This window comes from Corvus moneduloides, chromosome 4 (genome assembly GCF_009650955.1).
Source record: "Corvus moneduloides isolate bCorMon1 chromosome 4, bCorMon1.pri, whole genome shotgun sequence".
In the NCBI taxonomy this organism is placed as follows: domain Eukaryota; kingdom Metazoa; phylum Chordata; class Aves; order Passeriformes; family Corvidae; genus Corvus; species Corvus moneduloides.
Window position 1 is genome coordinate 23,384,796 of NC_045479.1, and position 22,928 is coordinate 23,407,723.

At 54.1% G+C, this 22,928-nt stretch overlaps 1 protein-coding gene across 3 annotated transcripts; it reads right to left on the reverse strand.

Annotated features, from left to right (window-relative positions):
- Nucleotides 1-211: 211 nt before the first annotated feature.
- On the reverse strand, nt 212-19,309 carry CARD10 (caspase recruitment domain family member 10). Of its 3 annotated transcripts, none has more exons than XR_004239712.1 (21): nt 17,056-17,433; nt 16,695-16,832; nt 16,028-16,353; nt 13,997-14,179; nt 13,498-13,653; nt 13,263-13,388; nt 12,920-13,114; nt 12,683-12,820; nt 11,839-11,954; nt 11,555-11,595; nt 10,789-10,909; nt 10,131-10,311; nt 9,187-9,310; nt 8,594-8,834; nt 8,227-8,296; nt 7,786-7,885; nt 7,304-7,462; nt 5,227-5,348; nt 4,500-4,615; nt 3,979-4,269; nt 212-3,342 (listed from the first exon to the last, which is right to left on the reverse strand). XR_004239712.1 is itself a non-coding variant. In XM_032106735.1 (21 exons), the coding sequence occupies exons 1-21, from the start codon at nt 19,208-19,210 to the stop codon at nt 4,062-4,064; spliced, it is 3,087 nt and encodes a 1,028-aa protein (XP_031962626.1). In that variant the 5' UTR covers nt 19,211-19,309; the 3' UTR covers nt 3,417-4,061. The 3 variants fall into 3 exon arrangements, 2 of the variants coding, with proteins under 2 accessions (XP_031962626.1, XP_031962625.1); XM_032106735.1 differs by lacking the exon at nt 212-3,342 and adding an exon at nt 19,204-19,309 and having other exon boundaries at nt 3,417-4,269; nt 17,056-17,274; XM_032106734.1 differs by lacking the exon at nt 212-3,342 and having other exon boundaries at nt 3,417-4,269; nt 17,056-17,432.
- Between the last annotated feature and the right edge of the window lie 3,619 nt (nt 19,310-22,928).

Consider the following 22,928-nt stretch of genomic DNA (forward strand, 5'->3'; position numbering starts at 1 on the left):
GGGGTGTGTGCAGTGTCACCGCAGAGTTTATATCCCACCCAGCTCCTTGTCCCCTGCAGCAGAGCTGAGCTCAGCAACGTGTCCCTTGTGGCTTTCATGCTGTCCAAGGTGACGCTTCCCTTTCTCTGGGCAAGGAAAGGGGATGTCCTTTCTCTCTGGAAAACCTCAGAGACCTGCAGGCACAGCAGCAAAGTGGCACCTCCAGCTCCTTCCCCACTCCCCGCCTTCACCACTGGTCGCCCCTGTGCCACCTTCACTTCCAGCCCTCTGGTTGCCAACAAGGGGTGGGGATATCAGAGACCCTCAAAAAGGTGTGGGAGCCCCTCCCAAGGACAAAGACCACCATGGAAGGGAAATTTGGGGGTCAGCACCACAGATTGCTGCGTGCTTTTGCTGGTTCAGTTAGATATAGGGTAGGTGACCATGCTGCCCCCTTCACACTACCTGTAGGCCACTTTACAGAGTAGCCAGAGGGGTACAGAGAGACAACAGCCCAGGACGGGGGATGACATCCATACCCCCACCTCAGCTTCCCTGTGCAGCAAGAGTGGGGACAGCAGGATGGTAGTGCTCTACATAAGCTGCCGAAATCAGAGCGCCTCCTCAGGGAGCGACAAGCTGTGGGCATCCAATCTCAGCATGCCAAAAAAATAAAAATAAAAAGTAATAAGTTGGTGCCCAGGAGAATTGGTGGGGGTGTGGAAAAGGGCACCCCGCCCCATGCACATGTCAGATCATGGAGCCTTAGAAAAGAGGGGCAGGGCAGCCTGCCAGGGTCCCTCTGTTCCACACTCCCACCGTGCGTCCAGCCACAGACACTGCCCAGGCACACAGGGAAAACCTCCCTGCAGGGCTAAACCCGTGTGCTCAGTTTCTCCAGGTCTCAGACACACACTTTCACACCACCCCTGTCCCTGGCTACTTTTTTCTTTTGTAAGGAAGAAACTACTGAATCCACTTCTTCCTCCTTCTCCCCTGTATTTCTCAGTCTCCTGCCTTCCCCTGAAGCAAGAACATCTCAAGAGCATCTCCCATATCCCTTTGGAGGGTCCCTGCAGGTTTTATCTTTAGATCCCTTTGAATACTGATACTTTCTCACACTGATTTGGGGCACAGGGGGAGTCATTCACCTTCAGGCCTTACATTACTGCAGGGATGTGAATGTGGTGTGACTGGGATTGCTCACATGGCTGGCCACTGCTCCTGAACCAGAAATTAACCTCCCTGAGTGCTCCAGCCACATGCCAGCAGCCTCAGGCACCTGTAAAGGAAGCTTCTATAGCTCCAAGGCATCCTGCAGCACCTCCCAGCTCTGGCTTAGGAAATCATTTGGGAGGCACAGGTGGGACAAAGGCACAGGATCATTAGTGATGGCCCCAAAAAACATTACAAATCCTATTCAAAGCTAACTCGTACAGAGCATGGTCCCAGGAAACTGCTGGGGCAGGGGGCCACTGTGGACAGTGCTGGTGACTTCCCAGAGTGACACATGTGCCACCTCGACAATCCCCTCCCTGGAGGGAGAAATCTTGCTCTCAGTGACTTTACAGGGTTTGCACAAGGCTGTTACAGCTGGTAATTGGTGCCCAGGGCTGCTAATTGCACTGTGCCAGTTACCTAACCTGTGACTCATTCCTCCGAGCAGGCAGCCACCCCCCGAGGAGGTAAAAAGAAGGTGGGCTGGAGTGTGCAGGGCAGAGAGGGTCATTTATGTTTGCCCTGGAGCCCTCTGCCCCACTTTTCACCCGTGTCCAGAACAAGTTAAGGCTGGATTTTGAAAGCCTCAGGGGACAGAAACTGGATAAAGAGAGAGCCTGGAAGAAGCCTGGGAGCAGGAGAGGCAGTGCTGCCGCTGCTTGGGCAGCTGGGCAGTGCCAAGCTGCCCCCAGCAACCTTGTTTGCCTCCCTTTCCCTCTGGTTAAGCACTGATGACCCAGCGAAGTGCTGATACGTGATTCTTTGGGGAGGGAGCAAGTGCTAAGCTAGGAGTGCATACCCAAGGTGGAGGGGCTGCTTTTAACCCCCTTCAGCTAGGCCATAGGGCTGGGGCTGGCTCCCAGTGCCAACAGGGATACGAGGAAGTTTCAAGCCCTGAGTCACAGTGCCTCACACACAGTGTTTTCCCTGAATACTTAAGTGCTATTTTTTTCTTCCCCCCACAAAGATGCAAATTCCAATCTCCAAATCCATGACAGGGTGAATGGGAGCTTGTTTTGGGATTTGTCTTCTCATCAGCTCAACAAGAATCCCACTTTGTTTGCCTGCAGGGCAAGCACCCTCCCAGGGGACTGGCTGTGCTGGGATGCTCAGGCTGCATCCCCTGGAGTGGATGTCACTTGGGAGCTTTCATCTGGAGCCCTGTGTATGCCAGCTCCCCCTTCCCTGAGAGAAGAGTTGCATGGCTCCAGGGCAGAGCGAGGACTTTGCTCTACATTTTAGTGACTGCAAGTTAAAATCTTCATTTTCTTTCCTCCCCCCTTCACTCTCGTCCTCATAAAAGACACAGGCAACTGGTTTAGAGCCTGAAATAACACCTCACAGGGGACCCATGAAGATCAGCAAGGTAATCTTTGCTCAGAGTTTCACAAGTGCATGGCACCAGCAGGGCCAAACCACAGGGGCAAGGAGGACACAGAGAGGACCTGACTGGTGCTGGTTGCCCATCTTCTCCCATTGAGCCCAGAACCAGCAGACTCTGCCTGACCTCATGCCCCACAAAGCTTCCCAGAGCCACAGACTACCTGTTCCTCTGGCAAGCCTCAGGAAAGACCACCTACCACCACAACCACCACCTCTCCATTGCATGGGTATCCTGGCACCCCTTTCCCATGGCATCTGATAGCGGTGGCTGCATAGCAGGATTCAGGACCATGCAGCATAAGTGAGCACTGCTGTGGCTACCCAAAGCCTCCATCTTCCCCCTGCCAGAGTCTGAACCCACTCTTGGCCCCATGTCAGGGTGAAAACCCCACTTCCAAGGGCATTGTCCCCCTTTCTCCTAGCAGCATGGCTGGGCTCATCTCCTTGTTGTCCCCCAGGAGGGTGAGGTAGCTGGCTTGTCAGTTCAGGCTAACCAAGGCATGGAGGGATGCAAAGCTCTAGGGACCCCAGACAGACACAGTTCAAAACTCAAGTGAGTGTTTCCCTGACTTCCCTAAAGCACCCTGACCAACATCAGTGCTGGGGAAAGGCAAAGGATTGAAAATCAGGTGCTATGTAGAAAAGAGAGGGGACTTAGTGTGGGGCACACTTAGCCTGTCTCTCCCCACACTTCTTGATGCCCTACAACAGCAAAGGCAGTGCTCCCTCCTTCCCCTGGAGGGCTGGGCAGTTGGATCTCACCTAAAGGAGGAGAAAAACATCCCATCGTACATCACCCATAGCTCCCCAGTAACACACAAGCCCACAGCCTGCCACCCATTCCCATTATGAATGGTATTTAATTCCCCTTTACAGGCAGTTTGCCAATAAAAGGCTCCATTAATAATTTACAAGCAATAAAGAGTACAGCTCCTATAAAATAAGGGTTTGTTGCAACCTTAGTGTCACTCCAGCCGCCGTGGGTCACAGGCATATGAGCCATGCTCCCTGTGCCTTGGGGCCGGAGGCGAGGTAGATGGGAAGAGAGGACCCAGAGCACACAGTGCCACCAGGCAGGGGAGATGGCGGTGACGGGAGAAGAGCTTCAAACGTGTGTGAGAAACGCTCCTACACAGCCTGATCCCACAGAGCTCCCCTACATTCCCTGTCTGTCAACCTGACCACGTACAAGGGCAGCCCACGGTGACCGGGAACAGCCCACTAGGGTGGTTTCCACCATGATGGCGGAAGACGTCTTTCCAGTGAAATACAGAAAGCTCAGACAGGGGAGGCACTGTGTGTTACTTCCTGGCTCTTGGTGGCCCTCCAGAAGACGAGAAAGGCTACCCTGGGGGGCCTTTGCTGCCAGCATCCCCTCAGGGAGGAAGAGCACGCTACCTGGAGGGGCTTGGGAAGGCAGGGACTTCTGAGAGCAGCTCTTGGGGACAGTAGGTGTCAGTAGCCGCTCTGCCACCCCCAGCTCAGTCATCGCCCTCCTCCATCCACAGTGGGCGGGCTTGCTCCTGGAAGATGCATCCACGAACCACCTTGGGCAGCTCCTCCACGTGGTTCCAGGCATGGGGCTCCACGCGGGCCCAGGAGCACGGCAGGGTGTGGAGAGCCCGCTCCACACCACGGCACATCTTCAGCACCTCCGAGTCCCGCTGGCCCGCCTTCCCCAGCAAGCTCCTGGGGAAAACACAGGGACAAACATTACCCTTGGCATAAGCAGGTGGGGCAGCAAAACCACCCAGGAACGCCCTCACACCTACAGAAAGCCAATTAGTCCCCTCAGAGAGCCAACCCCAACACACACATCCAGTGCTCTCGCCTGATCCGCCTTCTGTCTCTGAACAGAGACAAGGGCTTCTCTCTCCTCCCGTGATGCCCTCCATCCATGCCACACCGCCTTTCCTCACCTGAGTCCTCTAATGTTCTTCTCAGTGACCTCGACATGGATAACGATGGGGTATATTTCACTTTTAATTAGATCCCTCACACCCTCAAATCCCAGCTCTAGCAGGCAGTGTTTATTCTGGAAAAGAAATAGAATAGATTTACTGATTTAAATGGAGAAAAAATAACCCCAGCCCCTGACAGTTACATTAAATCAAACCCCATACTGTGCAATATCATTGCTTTTCCAATACTAATTCCATTAAAAATGAGATTTATGGACAGCGCCAATAGAGACGGGGAGAATTAAAGAGCAGGGTCACCCACTCCATCACTGCCAATCCAACCCAAGAGCTCACTGGACCCCACTCTCAGTCACAGCCCATCTTCATATCCCCTTTGTCATTGCTGTCACCCACAGCCTCACATTTCTGCCCTGAGCAGAGCTGTTGCCACCTTGGTGAACATGAGGAATGAGAGAGCAGGGAGGTCACTTCTGAGTATGGCATGTCCCACTGACTCCCCCACAAATCCCCATCTGCCATTTATTTTATCTGAGCTCATCAGAGACTCAGGGAAACGTCTGTGCCTGCTGCCCCACAACCTAAAATACTCTCTGAATTACACAGGCCCCAAACAAGCAGCTCCTTCTCTATCACCACACCGCTCTCCCTCTTCCCCCTCCTCTCCTCCGGTCTGAATGAGGTGTCCCATCCTGGCCCTTTGTCCCCACACCAAAAGCCTCAGCACCTTTTCCATCGCCTCCCGGATCATGCGGATTTGTCCACTCTCCCTCTGGTCCTGGCGGGCAGCTCTAGACACAGGGTGCTCCTGAACATTGGTTGCACTGGGATCCCCTCCTGCTAGCTTCTCTGCAAGCCAAGAGGAGATAGGAAGAGGGAGATGTCAGCCCCTTGTCCCTCTTGCACGGCTTTCTACCTCAGATCCCACACATTTACTGCTGCACTGGTGCTTATCGAGTTTGGTGTTTATGGATTCTGGAGAGCAAGTCTAATTATACAACATCACACATTGGCATAGATCTCCTGCAGCTTTCTGGTAGGGAACAAGTGAGAGATCACAGCTGAAGACACCTTGCATGGCAAGAGCAGCACCTTGTGTTGTACCACAGCAGCCTAAGCTGGCTCACAGACATTATCCACCCACTTTCCTCACATTCACACTGTCCCAACCCCTCCCTAACAGAGTATGGCAGAAAAATAACCACCTTATCTTGCTAGGTGGGTTTTCTGCAGGGTTTGAGAGCTACACAGGCTTATAGACGGCTCCTGTAAGTGAGCAGCACGGCTGGGGAAGCAAGAGGAGTGGGTGTATCCTGGGAGAGCGGGAGGAAAATGGGGACGAGTTGAACCTCCTTTTGCTGGTGGCAGGCTGAGCCACCTTCCCTCCTCACAGGCAGGACAGCAGCCAGCACCAGGAGAGCAGCAGAGCTGATGCTGTGACAGAGAACTGGGGGCAGAGCTGGCTGTACAGAGCTGCAGCATGGTCAAAGCAATGGTCAAAGCAAGGACTGCCAGGTGCCCCTGGCACAACACACACACCCCCAGACCGGGCTTGGGAGCCACAGCCCCTGCAGCCCAGTGTGGCTGAGGCAGGCGCCAGGCTTTACCTGCCCACCATGCTGCTCTAGGCAGCTGCCCACACTGCCACGGAAACATGAGGAGGGATCATAAAAAGGCTTTTAAGAGCTGCTTGTCCCTAAGATAGAAATCAAGTAATATTTTTAGCAGAAGGCATGTCCGGAGCATGCTCCAGTTGTCCCAGGGCTCAGGCTGGCTGGGCATCCTCTGGTGGCACAGGTGTTTCTCAGGTAGACCTGGATCCTGCAAAACCATGTTTCCTTTGCAGGCAGCAGACTCCCATGGAAGATCAAACGAAAATACAGGCAGCAAACAAAAGAGAAATGGCTTGGGGCTCATGGATTATTTTTCTTCCCTTGCAGCAGGCAAAACTGGCAGGGGACAAGGAGTTTTTGCCCTCAGTGTAAATTCCCAGTGGCAATAAAAGCTTTGAAGCAGGTCCCCGTGCAGTGTGAGGGGGACCCTGCAGAGGGCTCAGCAGGACAGGATATATAGCCAAGTCACTCAGCTGAGAAGCCCAGCGGCCAAAATTTTCAGAGCCATCCTTCAGCAAACCAGAGATTTTTCACTACCTCCATCATTACCTCGCAAACGAATAAACCAACTCATTTGTCAGTCCTGCAGTTGGCAAAAGGAGCACTCTAAACACCGGGAAAAGAGAGCACCAGAGAACTGAGGAGGAAGGAGGAAAGAGGGAGTTGTCCTTCCTGAACATTCCCTGTGGGAAAAATGCCCTTTTTCCTTCAGCCATGTGTCAGCCTCACATCTACTGGCAGAAGGAAGGAGATAACAGCACTAAGGTTGAATGCTTCCATTCCTGGGCAGGAAGAGCTGGATGAAGTCAGCCTGCAGATCCCACATCAGCCAGGGTTTTCATGTCTGGGAAGAGCCACCCAGAGCAGCAAGGCAACACTACACCACCACCCACTCCAGGGAAGAGAGAGGATCCCCATGCCTCAGGACCCAGAAGTGAGGGCTGGCTTCCCTGTGAGCCACAGGGATAGGACACAGTTAGAAATAGCAGGGAATATCTTGCAGACACTCAGCCCAAAAAAGTGACCTGTTAACAGGTATTACGTGGGAAGACTGAGAGACTCCCACACTTACCCACTAAAGGGAGATCTCTCACGTGCTCTCCGAGACTCCCATGAGACCATAACTCAAACTTCCAAGAGAAGAGCAGCTCTTCACCGAATTGGACTGACCAACCACTCACTGCTGCCTACCTGCTGGGCACACATGGAAGTCCAGGCGAGAGGTGGGCAGGTCCAGCAGGTTCCTGATGAGCCGTGGTGCAATGCAGCTTGGGGACAGCACCACGGGACGGGGTGTCTTGACCACCACAGGGCGCACCAGGCTGTAAGGCTTCAGGTTCGTGTCCGGGTCTGGAAGACAGCAATGAAGAAGAGAAAGCCAAAGGTGAAAACATGGGAGACCAGGCCAGCCTACAGTCCATCCCATTCTTCTGTACCACCCCCTCCTCATCCTGAATCAGAGAGGTACCTACCAAACTGTCTTATGTCCCAGGAAAGACCCTACCCTGGTTACAACACTCACTCATGGACAGATATCCTGGATGTAGACCCCCTGCCCATTTTCTGTGACTCCCTTGAGTTACACAGCAGTTTATTCTCCACAAAAAGTTGGATGACCAGGGGAGAACTGGGTCTGCAAGGGTGACAGGGCAGGCACAGGGCTAGCAGCTCACCTGAGCAGGGGTCCAGCCACAGCTGCTGAGGGGGCTGTTCTGTGCTCCTCTGTGGTTTGGATTTCACCAAGCGCAGTTGGCCCAAGGCCCGTTTCTTTAGCTGAGGAGAAAGTGAGGGCAATTAGGCTGAGAGCACTGACCTTTTCACACACGTGCAGAACTGGCTGCAGAACACCCTCTGGCAAAAAGGATGGAGCACCCTTACAAAGAGCAAGGGATTGGCTCTGCCGCCCATTAGGTTCAGTCTAGGAAGTGGGGAGGTGGTAGAAAAGCAGCCACAGAGAAGTAACACTGCCTGGGCTAAAAGTTTTGCTTGCTAACCCATCTGCCACCTCTGTAGGAGTTGGTTTACCAACAGAGTGGGGCAGGTTGTATCTGAGGTGGTGAGATGGCCATGGGCGCACACACACACGGCTCTCATCACCCGCTTCCTTGGCTTACATTATTTCTGTGGCCTCTCTGCTGCCCAGGCATCTGGTGCTTCTCCTGGATCTTCAAAAGCTGATGAGCCCTGAAAAGACAGGGAGCTTGCACTCAGCAACTCCAGAAGCCCCCAGGGACCATAGCCTGCTGGGATCCTCTTCACCAACAGGTCCCACACACCTGCTGAAGCATAGGCATATCAAAGCCCTCACTCAACCTCCCAGTCCCTCAAGGGCTCCCAAACACTACCACACTGGTCCCCATACAATCCTTAGTCATCCCACACCATCGAGAGGCCAGTCTGCACCCCCAGGACTTCTAGGGGATGGTCAGCACAGACAAAGGGGGCGGGTACCCCAGGTACATCCCTCCTCACGCTGGTTACCTGCTGTAGTTGGGCACTGTGCCCTTGTCCAGGTCCCGCACGGTGAAGGGATCGACGCGCGAGCAGTACCACTCCAGGCGGCCTCTGTGCATGGTGTCCGTGACGTGCAGGATCTCCCGGCGCTTCACGCACAGCGCGTAAGGGTCCGACGGCTCCAGGAGGGACACGTTGGTGCGGACGTAGAACGAGTCTCCAGAACATTTCTTCCCCTCCTCTAGGGCTGCCCGCAGAGGCTGGTATCCTGGAGCATAAAACACGGGTCACCACAGGTGGGGATGCAGCAGACAACGGTCACCGGTAAGAAAGCCAAGTCGCCAGCACAGTTGTGATGCTATGGATTGGGGTGGGGGGGCAGAGGAGGCAAACAGACAGAAGGTCTGTACCTCTGTCCTGTAACTCAGAGGATGCACAAGTCACACCAGACAGGGAAAGCTACTGGAGCTACAGCCAACCCCTGTGTCAGACATGGTGGCCTAGGACCAAACAGGAGAGGAGAGAGAATAACTGAGATTTATCTCCAGGTCTGGGTGGAAAGTCTAGAAAGGGAGGCAGAGAGCTCAGGCTCAAAGGAGACCCAGCTGCCAGCACCTTACCTTCTAGGTCGAGCTGAAAGATGAGACTAGAGGGCTCATCCCAGTGCAGCAGGCTCAGGTAGGCAACCTCCCGTGTGCAGTTCTCCAGGGAAAGCACCTCTTCCTTCAGCGATGGCACCCTCAGCTAGCAAGGACCGATGCCGTTAGACCTAAGGGCTGGAAGAGCATGCACCCCCCCAGGCTCCCTCACCCATTAGGGTTACACAAAAGGTGTTACAGAGCGAGGCAGGTCTGGGAAAAACTGTATCTGAGGGCAAGGCATCCTCAGCCTGCCTCTGGCTCCCTCCTCTGCCTCTGAAATACCTGCTGCCAGCCATCACCCAGCCTGGATGGTGGGCTGTCGTGAAAGGAAACGTGTGTGTGCATGAACATGTGTGGGAGCGGGAGCACTGGTTTGTTTTCAGTAACAGGTGGGGTATTAATTCAAGTAGTGCAGCTGTATTTCAAGTGGTGTCATTCTTGGCAAAACAAATGCCCTTCCCTCCCTCCAGGAGCTTTCTTCAGAGCAATTATTCTCTAAAGCTCAGGAGGGTCACAAAGGCCTGAGAAAACTTGCTCCAGAATTGATTGCTTTGCAATGGGCATGTGCAGGATGCAAACTGCTCTGAAAAAACTACAAGGTGACAGACAACTCGAGGGACACAAAGCCGTACTGGCACCTTAATCGTGTGACTCCTTTTTGTTTCTCCCTTCCCACAGCTCAAGGAAGTGTTTCAGAAGGTCTTGGCATTTTTATATGCACAGGTACACTCGAGTGCCATGAGACCTGGGTGAGTATTTGTGCTGTGTAAAGCTCTAGATAGGGAGCAGTCCTGGAAAATAAAAGAAACGGAGGTGGACTTCAAGCTGGGTAGAGATCAGCTTGCACTGGGGATCACTCCACACTCCTTGCATCATCCCAAGTGCTTTGCAAACCCTCAAAGTGAGCCCATTCCCTGACTCACCTCAATGAGCCGGCACCCTTCCCTGAGTCCTGCTTTTTCAACCCGTGAGCCTGGCTTGACCCACTGGACATAAATTCCTGTCCTGTTCCCTCCAAGGATGGAGATGTCTGCTCCGAGCCTCTTCTCCTGGGGTGAGGGGTTGCTGGGATGACCCACACTCGTGAGCTGTACCACTAGTGACCTGGCAAGGAGAAATGCCAAGTCTGGCAACTGAGGTTGACTGCCTTTGCTAAGAGCCAGTCCCCCATGCCTTGTGTCCAGCTACAGGGTCTTTACTGCAGCACAGAGCTCGTGACTCACAGCATGCCCATCACCAGGGCACACAGAGCTCACAAAGCCCCACAGGCCCTTCTATCCGACCAGCCCCATCAGCAAAGCCAAGCTGGGCTCCCACAGTCCTTCCCTACTTGGACAGACACGTATCCAGCCCAAAGCAACATCCCCACCCCTGCCATAACAAATAGGACAGTGCAAAAAATTGAAGTTCTGCTAGGAAGCAAGGACTATAGGATCTTCATTTCTCTCCTCTCCCACTCGTGAGAAAGAGCCTGCAGTGGGAGGGGCAGAAAGGAAGGGTCTCCCAAGCGTGGTCCCTGGCACCACAAAATGTCCCCTCAAGCACCACCACAGAGTGCCCAGCTCAGAGAGCAGCAGTCACCTCCTGGTGACCTCCTTGCGTCTGGAAAATGTGGACAAGCAGATCTCTGACTTCACCCTGGTGTACGTGCTGCTGGAAGAAGAGGAGAAGGCCCCCAGCAAGGTGCCAGCAAAACTGTTGCCTAGGAGAGAGCAAAACGGAGAGGGAGCACTTCACCTGTACTAACGCTGCAGGGAGCTTGTGTTCTGGGGATGGCAAGGGTCTGCCATCCTCCCCTGGCCATTTTCTAGCATCTGACTGGGAAACTGAGGCTGCAGGGAGGCTTTGAATGGTCACCCTCAAGAAAAGCGTTTCCCACATTGCCAAGAACAAGCAAATCTTTGTTCCCTTCATCAGCACTTCGGCCAGAAGGCAGCAGAGCCAGGGCCACCTGGATGTGCTCAGAGATCAGCCACCAGCACCCACCACAGGGCCTGCCAGCACCAGGAGCTTCACTCCAGGAGACTTAGAACCCATGACAGCAGATGAAGGGACTATCCAATAACACCCCAGGGCAAAGGTATTTCCCTGTTCTATTACCTACTCCCCTCAACAGCTCTCCATGAGTCAAACAGAGCTGATACAAATAGCTCCCTGCCTCTGCAGAGGAAAAGCCAGCTTTTCCAGCTGCTGTGCCTGACAGAGGGTCCATAGTACCATGCTACAGGTGCAGAGCCCTTGCAGTGAGCTGTACAAACCAGAGGGGTGAGGGAGGGTCAGTTGTCCAACCCCTCTCCCCACAGCCACCACTTCTTTTTAGCTAAGCCCATTGAGGAAAGCCTTGTACCTGTTGCATCTTCCATGCTGCTAAAGGAGCCACAGGACAAGCTACAAAGGAGACACAAAATGGATCTGTAAGGTAGCAGCTTCTCCAAAGACTGTTTGCATCCCGTTCTCAATCTCAGCTCCACAGACTTCCCCGCCACCCCCAAGTACCCCTGCAGCCACCACACAGCTCCCAGCCAGCCTTCCCACTCTGTTCCCACTCCAGGTTCTCTCCTAACCCTGCCAGGCAGCTCTCCCTGGACCCCACAAACCCCACAGAGGAGACAAGCAGCCCCCAGCAATCACCTTTTGTAGGGCATGCATCTCTCTTCCCGCTGCCGGCGGAGGATGGAGCCGATGCAGGGAGGGAAGGGGAAGGTGGAAAGGCGGTTGATATCCTTCTCGCTGTCGGGAGTCACATCCTTGGGCAGAGTGAGAGACGTGCTTGCTAACATCAACACCCAGCACCACTTCTCCCCTCCCTTCAGGCCAGGGGAGCACATAGCTCCTTGGCTACCACAACCCTCTTTAGGATACTCCACATCCCTCCAAACTCCTAGGGGCACCTTGTTTTCCCAAGCAGATAGCTCAGCTAGGGATCCATGACACTGCATCAACATCTTTTTGCAAAGTACAAGCTGCAGGAGAAGTAGCAAGTGAAGAGACTATCCAACCCTTGTCCTTGTATTTCTGTTTTAGCCACCACACACCCAGAGGTGTGAGTAACCCTGCCCATTTCAGGGTGCTCTGGGATGACAGTTCAAGGAGTCAAAGGAAAGAACCTGACTCCCTTAAAAACAACACGATGCTGCTACAGGGCTCAAAAGAGCCTGGATTTCTCCTCCAGCTTGTGTAGATTAAACAGCATTTTGGGAAGGATAGCATCTTACATGAGGCTGTTGATTTCTAGAGTGTCGTATGGGATGAAGAGTTTTGCTTCCCCCTCTTTGCCACGCTTTGGGGCAGCACTGGCTAGTTTGTTAGAGACTGAGAGAGCAAAGCTTTGCACCCGAGATCAGCTCACACCTTACACACCACCCCATGGCCAGTCTTCCACCAAGAACTCCAACTCCAATGCCTGTGTGCCCCTCCTGAGCAGTGTCTCTGCTGGCCTCAGCTGAGGGCCAGCCTCACGTGGTCAAGCACTCACCATGCTCTGAATGGCTGAATCCCCCGGGAATGGGGTAACAGAATTCCCCAGAGTATCCACGAGTCCATTTGTAGGGTTGTCTATGAGGCTCCAGGTGCTGCTGAGGTTGGAGCAGAGGGAGTAGGAAGAGCTGCACATCTGGGAGAGAAGGGACTCCATCATCCCATTTGCATCCCCCAGAAATCAGTCCTGACCCCTTTGCCTTCCCTCTTGCCCCTTCTTTCTAGCCACCCTCACCTTGCTGAGGCTGCGGCCCCCTTGGCACCGCTGCAGCTGTGCCTCTAGCGTGCTGTTCAGCCCTTCTGCCTGGCTCAGCTTGCTTAGGAGCTCATCCCGCTCCTCCTCCAGGGCCCGCACACGTTTGCGGTACTGGTCCTTCTCGATCAGGCTCTGGGAGTATTGCAGCTGCACCCCATCACGGCTCTGGATGGCCTGCAAGGAGCCAGACTGAGAGCGAGAAAAGGCACAGAACTGCGCTGCTAATCCACACCTCCCACCCTGGCATGGCTGGACAAGATCTGCTGGGGAAGGAGAGGGTATCCAGAGCTCTGTTCCTGCTGGGAGGTGAAAAGCAATCTACCTGGTCCCGCTCTTTCTCGATCTCCTCCAGCTGCAGCAGCACTGTGTTCATACGGTGCTTGTAGAGATCACAGTCCTTCTGCAGCGTCCGGTATTTGAGCTGCAGATCTTCCACCTCCTGGAGGTACTGGTAACAGCAAGCAGTGAGCATTAGCCTTCCTGAAAGCACCTGCTTTACAGCCCCCTCCCAGGCCCCACTTGGTGTGCAGGGACAGGGGCAGTGATGAATGCTCTACCTTATCCCTCAGTTCTTCAGCCCACTGCAGCTCATTCTGCAGGGAGTTGAGTTTCTGACAGAGATCCTGCCGGTCATCTTGGGCTTCCTTCCAGTCATGCTCTAGGATGTCCAGGAGGATCTGCTCAGAGCCTGGCACTGGGCCCTCACCGGGTGTCTAGGAGGTGAGAGGGTACCGTCACTGCCCCTCAATCACCCAGGGAGCAACAGACCAGGGCAGTGACTGCCACAACTGCCATCATCATCCTGCATCAATCTGCTGTGCACTCCAAGGCACAAAGTCACACTTGTGAGCACAACCAAGAATTACAGGGCTGGAAAAAAGCACCTGTCACTACCCAGACACAATGGCAGGCACCACAGCCAAGCAATATGCTCAGAGGATGGGACAGGCCAGCCCAAAACAATGATTTCCCCATCTTTCCAGTGGCTGTGTAAACAGCACTGCGGGTGGCCCAGGAAAGCAAGTGACCTGGAGCCTGGCCTGCCCTGGGAGGTACCTGCAACATGCCCTGCAGCTCCTGCAGTGATGCCGTGAGCCGCTGGTTCTCAGCCCACAGCTCAGACACGGCATCGGGATGGCCCCGCTCCTCGGCCTCTCGCTGGGGCGGTGCAGATGCCTGTTTCCGCAGCAGGCTGCACTCCTCCTCCAGGCTGGACACTTTGCATTTCAGCTGGTCCACCTGAAACCCAGGGACAAAACAGTCTGACACACATGGCCCTGCACCTCCTCCTTATCAGGAGAGTGAAGCAGAGAAGGTGCTGAGAAGAAAACAGGTCTGGAGGCGAGTAAGGCGCAGGAGGCAACCACAGGCAGCCATGTGAAGGAGTATCCTACTGCTGGGCCAAGGTTAGCAGCACAGCTGCACACAAAAGCTTCTCCCTCAGGGAAAGGAGGAAGATGCACTTGCATAAGCACATTCAGGATCTTCTCTTGGTGCAACAACTTTCTTGCTACCCTGGGGCACCCACGGTGGAGCTGGCCTTGATCATGGGTGGACGTGGGACCTCTGGTCCAGGGCCAGCAGCTGTGAGTATCTCAAAGACTCCTAGAACAGCTAAGAAACAAATCCACAGCAGAAAAATCCACTGAAGGCTATTCAGTGTGGGGAGGCCACCTCTGGCCTGGGAGGTGTTTGAGGTTCAAGCTGCTGGAGGCTGCAGCGTACCACGGGGGCATCATCATTCCCTGGCCTGGTCTCACGCTCCTCCACCAACATGTCACGGGAGACAGAAAAGGTCAGGGACTTTTAAGAGTAAGAGAGGTCCTCCCAGACCTGTAATGACTGATTAGATTGATCAGAGAACCAGTTTCACAGGTAAGTAAGGCTTTGAGAAGAAATGGGGCAGCAGAAGCCTATCAAAGCCACCAAGAAGCACTGCCAAAATTGCCAAGAAGGGATTCAGGAACTGAATTACTTCTGTGAATCTGCCCAAAAGACCTAGAGTGACTTTTGGGGACCAGACACTTCTGGAGTGAAGAGTCAGGAGGGGAAGGCAAGCTGAGACGCTGCTTCCAGGGGGATTTCTTCAGTGCACAGTTACCTCCAAGTGATTCACCTCCCTGCTCCAAAGAGGCCCAGGGGAGCTGGCATTGGCAGGAATACCAGAAAAAAGGTAGGGGAGGATCCCGGCACTGGCACAACAGAATGAGGTATGAAAGGTAACCACAAGGCTGTGTGAAAGGTCCAGGCCCAGACTGGTAGGGGGAATGCCAGGAGGCAGCAGAGCACTTAAAAATATGGGTTATTAATAGGTTCAAGGTAGGGCTGTCCTTGCCCAGGCAGGAAATGGATGCATGTTTGCTGGAGGTGAGAGCTTGGCAGCTGGAGTGCAGTGTCATGAATTCCTTCAGCTATGCAGGGCATGAGTCTAACCAACGTCATGAGAGACATGAGGAGGCGGTGGGGAGTGGCAGGGGGGATGGAGGCTGGGCCAAAAGGCTCCTAAAGCTCAGCAAGGTAGGCTGGGCAGCTCCAGGCAGCACACACGCACCCAGCGTGGGCGGCTGCACTGCCACCGGCCTCACTAGAGAGAGGAAAACGCAAACCCTTTAAGGGGGAAGAAGTAAATATAAACACACAGCTTGACAGAGTGAGCTGCCTGCCGCCTGCCTGTGCTGCCAGAGAGCAGAGCAGGCAGCACAGGGCAGCCAGCACAGGCAGGAGCACACAGGGCATCATGTGGTGCCAGCGGCCAGGCTGAGAGTCAGCAGATGCCAGGGAAGGCACCAGCCCTGCCTCTGGCTCCTCTAGGTGATGTACCCTCAACTACATCAGCTGGCAGGAGCTGGTGATGTATCTCCAGCTGCCCCTGGGCCGTGGCGAGCCTCCTGCACTGTGCCCATGTTTCAGCTCCCTGCAGGGCACATTTCCATCCCGAGCAGGGCAGGATCCCCAAAACACATCCTGTGTGCCATCAGCTCCTTCATGCTCACAGTCTACCACGTGTGGACATCTGCATGCATCCCTCTCAGCTGTCAGACTTCCGGCACGTCCCACTGCCCACCCTTGTGCTCCCCAGCATCCTACCAGCAGCTGCAGGTCCCTGCTCCGCAGCACGGCCACATTCTTCTCCTCGCAGAGCTGCGCGTAGCGCATGGCCATCATGTAGTTCTCGTCCTTCAGCCTCAGCAGCTCCACGCTGTTGGAGTCCCACTCCTCTCTCAGCCGCTGGCAACGCTCCTGCACCTTCAGGAGCTCCTTCAGCTGCTGCTCCAGCCGGACCTGCTCTTGCTCCAATGCCTGGTTTTTCACCTGGAGCTGGTGTTCCTTCAGCAGGTGCTCTTTCCGTTGAGCCCTCACCTTCTTCACCTCCATCATCAGGAACTGAGTTAGTCCCTCAGGGCCTTCCTCATCTGGGGAGAGACAAAGGAGAACCTGTTCCTGGCTGCTGAAACAGGGGTAACCCCAAGAAACAGATTTGCCCAATGCTCTGTTTTCCACCAAGAAGTGACAAGTTCTCCTGCAGGTTTGCAGCCCTTGTTGCCACCAGGCTTATGGCACCACAGTCTTCACACCTGTGTATGTGGCCCCCTCTCTGCCAGTTCTAGAGTACAGAACTGTCAGGATTCCTCACACACCGGCAGCATGAACCCGGTTTTTACGCAGGCATGTGAACATTTCTTCAGAATGTGAACATTCTGGCCCTTCCCATGCAAGCAGCAGCTAAAAGGAGAACAGAGCACCTGCTTCCTACCCAGGATCATAGAGCAGCGCTGGGCTGGTTCCCTCCCTGTGAGCCGTGTGTAGTGCTCTGGGTAATAAAACTCCAAGGATTCCAGGAAGGCTTCATAGCCTCGCTTTCCACGGCGCCGAAGGATGTCCATCAGGTAACCTGGAAGAACAGACAAAGGGCTAGGATGAATTCCCTGCAAAACAGAGAGAAAACTGAGTAGCCCAGCTTCATGGTATGAAGGTAGCATCTCCACTGCAGAGCACCTCAGAGAACAATGAAGCTGAGGGAGCAGTGCAGTGTGTGTAGCACCCACTGTGTGTCAAAACCAGGTTATCCCCCACAAACCAGGCCCATCCAAGTGCAAGTTCGTGTCTTCTCCCACCTGTCTGGTTGCTCTTGCAAGGGAATCGGCACGAGTTCAGCACCTCCTCCTCATCCTGCTCGTCTATGACGCGGCACTGGCGCAGGTACGGGGTGAGCTTGGCTGGGTTCAGGGAGCGGGTCAGCTGGTGTCGTGCGCTCTCGATCTTCTCCCAGATGGTGTCTTCTTCCTCCTCCTGCTCTGAGAGGCTGCTGGCTTGGAGAGACGCATTCTCCACGGCTGGAAGGATAAAAGGAAAGGATAAAATAATGAGGAATGATGGAGGAGCACAGGTAGAAGGCATGAGTAGGCATGGGAGAACAAGAGTCAAGGTATGATCCTGCAAATGATCCACTAGTCTTGCAAACAGGACTCAGATACATCAGAAAACATTTTACAAATAAATGGATCTATTTATCTAAAATAGATTTATCTGAAATTTATCTGTTTATCTAAAATACAGCAGGATCTTGAGTGTCCACCTAGAGCCTTGCATATGCAAAAGGCAAGTGGTGCGTAAGAGAGTCAGACGCGTATACAGTAGGAAGTCTAGAGAAGATACCATCTTCATCCCTCAAACATTCTGAAATCCCCCAGCCATCACACACCTTCCCTTTTGTCCCATCCCTGAGAATGGGAAACTCTCAGGACCAAGAGTTTTCACAGGACATGCTTTCTCATACTTGGGGCTGGAGAGGATCCAGCAAATGAATCCGTGGCACTGTGCACCAAGCACTGGTGACCAAACAAGTTCTCAAGGGCACCAATCCCACAGAGAAGCTTGGCTACAGGTACTGGAATCAGCAGGTAATCACATGAGCATATCTTTCATGTATCTTCCACGCTGCTGTAATGGAGCCTGAAAAATATGTTGCAACAAGGCAAGCACTCCTGCCAACGAAATAAAGCACGAGAGAACCCCTCAAGTGAATGGGCCAAACCTCTCAGAGTCATGGTGAACCTGCTCTTACAGTCCTACAAGCTGTGATGGAGCAGCTCTGTGCAATGTGCTCTCCTCCCCAGCTATGGATCAACTCAGTGTTATCTATTTTCACTCAAGAAATGAAGTCTGCTTCACAGGCCAGCACAAATCCTTCCCAGCTGTCAAGGCAAAGCACAGCAAAGATCTCCTGAGACTTAGAAGCCAATCTCTCCTCCAACGTGTGCATGGTTACCTGCTGCTCTGGTGTGGGCATTAAGTTCAGCTTTGGTACCCCAGGCACACGAACATTCCCAGGGGCAGGGCAGAAGTTCATGTTCCACAGGGGAAGGAAATGTCCTAGTCTTTTTCCTTTTCTTTGGAAATTTGGGGGTGGAGTTCTGTTGTCGGGTTTTTTCCTATCTCGTGGTGCAAATTATATCATGCTATTTCAGACTGACAACCAGCACAACAAGGAGGATGGCTGAGAGAGCTGTGCAGAAGTTAATCCTCCAAACGCAAACACAGGAGGCTTGGGGTCTGATGGATGAAAGATAGCAGGAACGGAGAATTGCTGACACCACAAAAGAAGCCCAAGTGTCCCATTTTCTGCACCGAAGAGTTTAGGACCCCAAATACAAATACAGACATGGATTGCTCTAGGTTGAATAAAAACAGTGTTTCTTGCAGAAATTGAACTCTCATTTGAGACTTTTGCCACATAGACACAAGTATGCTGGAGGACGACGCAACAGCAGGTCACAGAAGTTGAGCTGTTTCAAACTCCGCAGCAGATTTATCCCTTTAAGTCAAACTGTTTCTCCAAGAAACTCAAGCCGGCTGTGCAAGCCGCGACCAGCTTCTCGGCAGGCAGGCTCGGCAGAGAGGGAAAGGGAGAGGGAAGGAGAGAAAGAGAGGGGAGGGGTGGGCAGAAGGTTCCAGAGCCGGTAGCCCCGCTCCCGCCCGGGGTGCCCCCCTCCCGCGGCGGGCGGAGGGAGCGCTTCCCTTTCGCCGGTCTGAAGGCGCTCTTCGAGAAATGCCGAGCCGGAGGCCATTCCCGAGGAGGTGGCTGGGGAAGAGGACAAGAAGCGCAGACATCCCCCACCACCACCACCACCACTCCCGAGCCAGTGCAAAACTCACGCCCCGGGGCGATGCCGACGAGCAGCCGCCGCCCTCGCGGCAAAGGGGGCCCAGCGGGGCTCCGCCGCCCCCGGGACCCCGTTCCCGGACGGGGGCTCACCCCTTACCTGCCATCCCCACTCCGGGCGGCTGCTCCCCGCTCCGCTCCGCTCCGCGCCGCCGCCTCTCCGCCCCGGCAGGTGTGTCTGAAGCGCCCTCCCCACCCCGCCGCACTTTCCCAACTTCTTTCCCTGCCTCCCTCCCTCTCTCTCTTTCCCTCCCTCGTCCAGCCGGCTGGAAAGGAACCGGTAACCCCCGGGGCTATGGAGAGCCTAGCTCTGCCCACCTCCTGGGGTCGCGGGGGCATTCACCGGCGGGGCGGGGGCGGATCCCCTCGGCCCCTCCCGGTTTCTGAGAGTCTCCGGCTGCTGCTCACATGAGCGAGCCGGGGAGGGGTTTTTCTCTGCGTATGTCCTGTCCTTCTAACCCGCCTCGGTGCCCAGCCCCGGGATGGAGCTGCTCCCCGGAAGGATGTTGCTCGCCAGCCACTTCTCTTCCGAAACGCGCCCGGCCTCAGCCCCCGACAGACCGGCGGGGGAGGGGGTGCCCGGCTTGTCTGGGACCCTGCCCGGGCAGAATAGGGGTCTCCTCGGGCAAGGCGCAGCACCCCCCCCAACCCCCCACCCCCCCCCCCCCCGCGTTCTGCTGCAAAGAAGAGATTCATAAGGAGAGGTTTTCTTTGGTTCCAGGGCTGCAGAAATTGTAGCCAGACCACCCCAGGTGTAGGGCTGGTTCTGGATGGAGGGGAGATCCAAGCAAGGGGAAAAAATTGGGAGTGCTGGAAAGATGCCTGATCCAGGCCAAGAAGAGGTCCCACAGGCTAGGTTTTGGCCCCAGTCCTCAGCTGTGTCCGTGGGTGGGTGGGTGGAACTGGGTGTGGAGACACCCCAAGGCAATGTGATAGAGATGTACTCCAGGGCATGCAAGGGCTTGCAGCCTGGGCCTGACCCGGCACTGAGTTCCCCAGGCCAGAAATAGATGCTCGGAAGCCTTCCCCTGGTCCAAGTGGCCACAGCAATCCCAGGAGTGGACCTGTGTGACCCCACAGCATCCCAAAGAATTTGCACAGAGTACCCTCCACACCTGCCATGTACTCTGTTGCCCAAATCTGTGCATACCATTGGACAAAGAGGGCTCTGGGAGAGATGGAATCGGACACCATGGTTCAATCCCAACATCAAGCCTCCCCCTTCAAGGCTAAGATGTTTTTCACTTTCTCTAGCAACCCTATTTCACTCTCATTTCATCACTCTCAGCTGTGTCCAACCTCAATAGCCAGGCTATGGAGTGCAGGCTCTGTACCAGAAATTCCCAGTGCAACATCAAGCTCGTAAGAAATGGGAGTTCCAGGATTCTCCCCAGGCTTGGAGTCAGCCCACAGGGTAGCCCAGAGTACTGCTGTGCATCCCTCCAGAGCTCTGAACACAACATGAAGGAGCCCTGCATTGCTCCTGCTCCTGCCAACGCACTCCCAAAAGCGAAGTGCTCTCAGTACCCCACCACTGCAGTGTCTGACCCCACCTCTGCATGGAAATCTTTCTCTCCTCATTCACGTAAGTGAGGAAGCAGAGGTATGATCAAGCCCCCCTTCCCTAAAAGATTTCTCCTTCACCCAAGCTGAACATCTTTAGTTTCTCCTCCAGGGCCAATGGCAGGGCTCCTGCACCAGTTTCAGTAGGGTGATTTGAGGGAAGGGAGGCTTTAGCAAGACCCTTTCCCCATCCTGCTAAGTTCTTTTCAAGATCAAGCCCAGCCACCAGCGGGGAATTGAGAGGGTACCTGTGTGATGCACAGAGCACACAGCCTTTTTGTTGCAAGATACACACAGGTATTGAGCAAACGCTCAGCACGCGCACGCACGTGGGGCTTTCAGCAAACTGCCCTCGGATGGCATCCATCCCAGCAGGCACTGCTTGGCACCCCGAGCACATGAATTTGTTGTTGACTCTCCCTCCCTGCGAGGGGTCCCAACAGCCCCCTCTCCTCCCTTGTAAGCCCAGCGCTGCACAGCTCCCACACAAAGGGCGCACGGTGACCCAGGACCACCAGCAGCAGGGCACAGCTCCTGTCTCCAGCCCTTACCTCCAGCCAGAGGCATCCAGCTGAGTGATCAAAAGCAAGTACAAGCAAGGTTGCCTGCTGGGAACCCGTTCTGACTCAGGCCATGTCAATTTTTGCCTACTAGTTATTCTCTCGAAAACAACTCTGGTCTCTCTCTCTCCCTCTCTAGTGAAAAGATTTCCTGAGCCGGCTATTATGTGGTGATAGAAGATAAGATCTTCACAATCCTGATAAAAGACCCAAAGCAAGAGTTGGTTTCTCTCATTCACACAGAGAGAGACAAACTCAAGGCTGATGACAAAGAAATCCTCTTCCTGCACCCACCCTGACCCCACGGGCAGTGGCTGCACTGCTTTGTGACTCAGAGCACTCAGACACCAGACAGAGCTGGTCCCACATCAAGAACAGCTGAAGAAATACCTTCACCCTAGGTTGCCCGCGGAAGAGTCTCAGACATCCAAGTCCAGGGAAAAATAAATAATTCAATAATTGACTGGTGTGGCATTAAGGGCAGGTCCTTAGACTGACTAAGTGACTAATTTCCTTAATTTTTTTACGAGCTCCATTACCTGTTCTCCTTCATGGAGACTCTCTGAGTTTGGCAGGTACTCCAGGAGCAAGAAGACCACCCCTGTCTCTGGGCTGGGTAGCTGATCCCAACAGATCAGACAGATAGCTCCTGAGAGGAAGAACACATTCCATGCCTGTTTTTCGGCCAGGGTGTGGAGGCACAGGGATGCAAAGCTCATGCTTTGGAGGGAAGCTGCAGTAGTATAAGACAACCCCAGTTTGCTGGAGATACACAGTCCCATCAGACGGTCCATGCTCACAGCCAGGTATTAGATTTCCAAAATAGCTTTACCAGTAGCAGTTACTTTTGTGCTGGCACACTTGAGTTCACACTAGGAATGACACTGGGGTGTTTGGATGGTGGGGTTTTTTTTGTTCTTGTATTGTTGGTTCGGTTCGTTGTTTTGGGTTTTTTTTCAAATCCTAACCAAAATAGTTGCACTACTAAAACTTTCCAAGCCACACAGGCTCACACAGGAAATCTGTAACAAGCTAGCAAATGGTGAGCTACACGTCCTTTCCACCACCAGAGGAGGGGCTTAGCACACATGGCCCATAGAGTGTGGCAGGCTGCTGGGTTTTCTGCAGGATCTTGCGGTGTGCGGTGACCGATGGCACTAAGAGGTCAGCGGGATCCCTCCGAGGCAAGTGAGCCCGTGCTGTGGAGAGCTAGGCTGGATATGCCTCAGCACTGCATTGTTTGCCCCTGCCTGGAAACAGCTTTAGGAAGGTCTGAGGCGGGGCAGGAATTCAATAAATTCCTGATTGTGTGGCTAAAATGCCATTGGTGCAAAGCTCAAGCTGTGCTTACAGATGGTGAGCTGGGTGCTCTGGAAAGTCTTGCCCTGTGTTTTGGGAAGCACAGCAAATTTACAAAGCTCCCATGAAACTGCCAACGCACACGGTGTCCAGAATGTGAGCCAGTCAGAACATCTTCAACGATATATTTCTTGCTTGGTCCTTCTTGCCACCCCCACACACTCCCCCCCCCCCAATCAAAATAAGCTATTCTTCTTGCAGCCTGGTGATTTGCAGAGACATGCAGCTTCCACTGAAGTTTAGGCGGAGGTTTGCTAAGGTCTCCAGGGTGATCTCCCAAGTCAGGTTGAGGAAGCGAGTTTGAAACAACCCCCCTAAATAACAAAAACTTCCACCCTGCAGT

Bases quoted from the DNA above. Each gene is read 5' to 3' on its own strand.
- CARD10 (XM_032106734.1), bottom strand. From the start codon at position 17,338: ATGCCTTCTACCTGTGCTCCTCCATCATTCCTCATTATTTTATCCTTT. The intron at 13,389-13,497 runs GTAGAGCATTCA...TGCTGTTACCAG, and splicing joins CTGAAGAACTGAGGGATAAG to TACCTCCAGGAGGTGGAAGA. The intron at 9,311-10,130 runs GTGAGTCAGGGA...GGTCCTTGCTAG, and splicing joins AAGGGTGCCGGCTCATTGAG to CTGAGGGTGCCATCGCTGAA.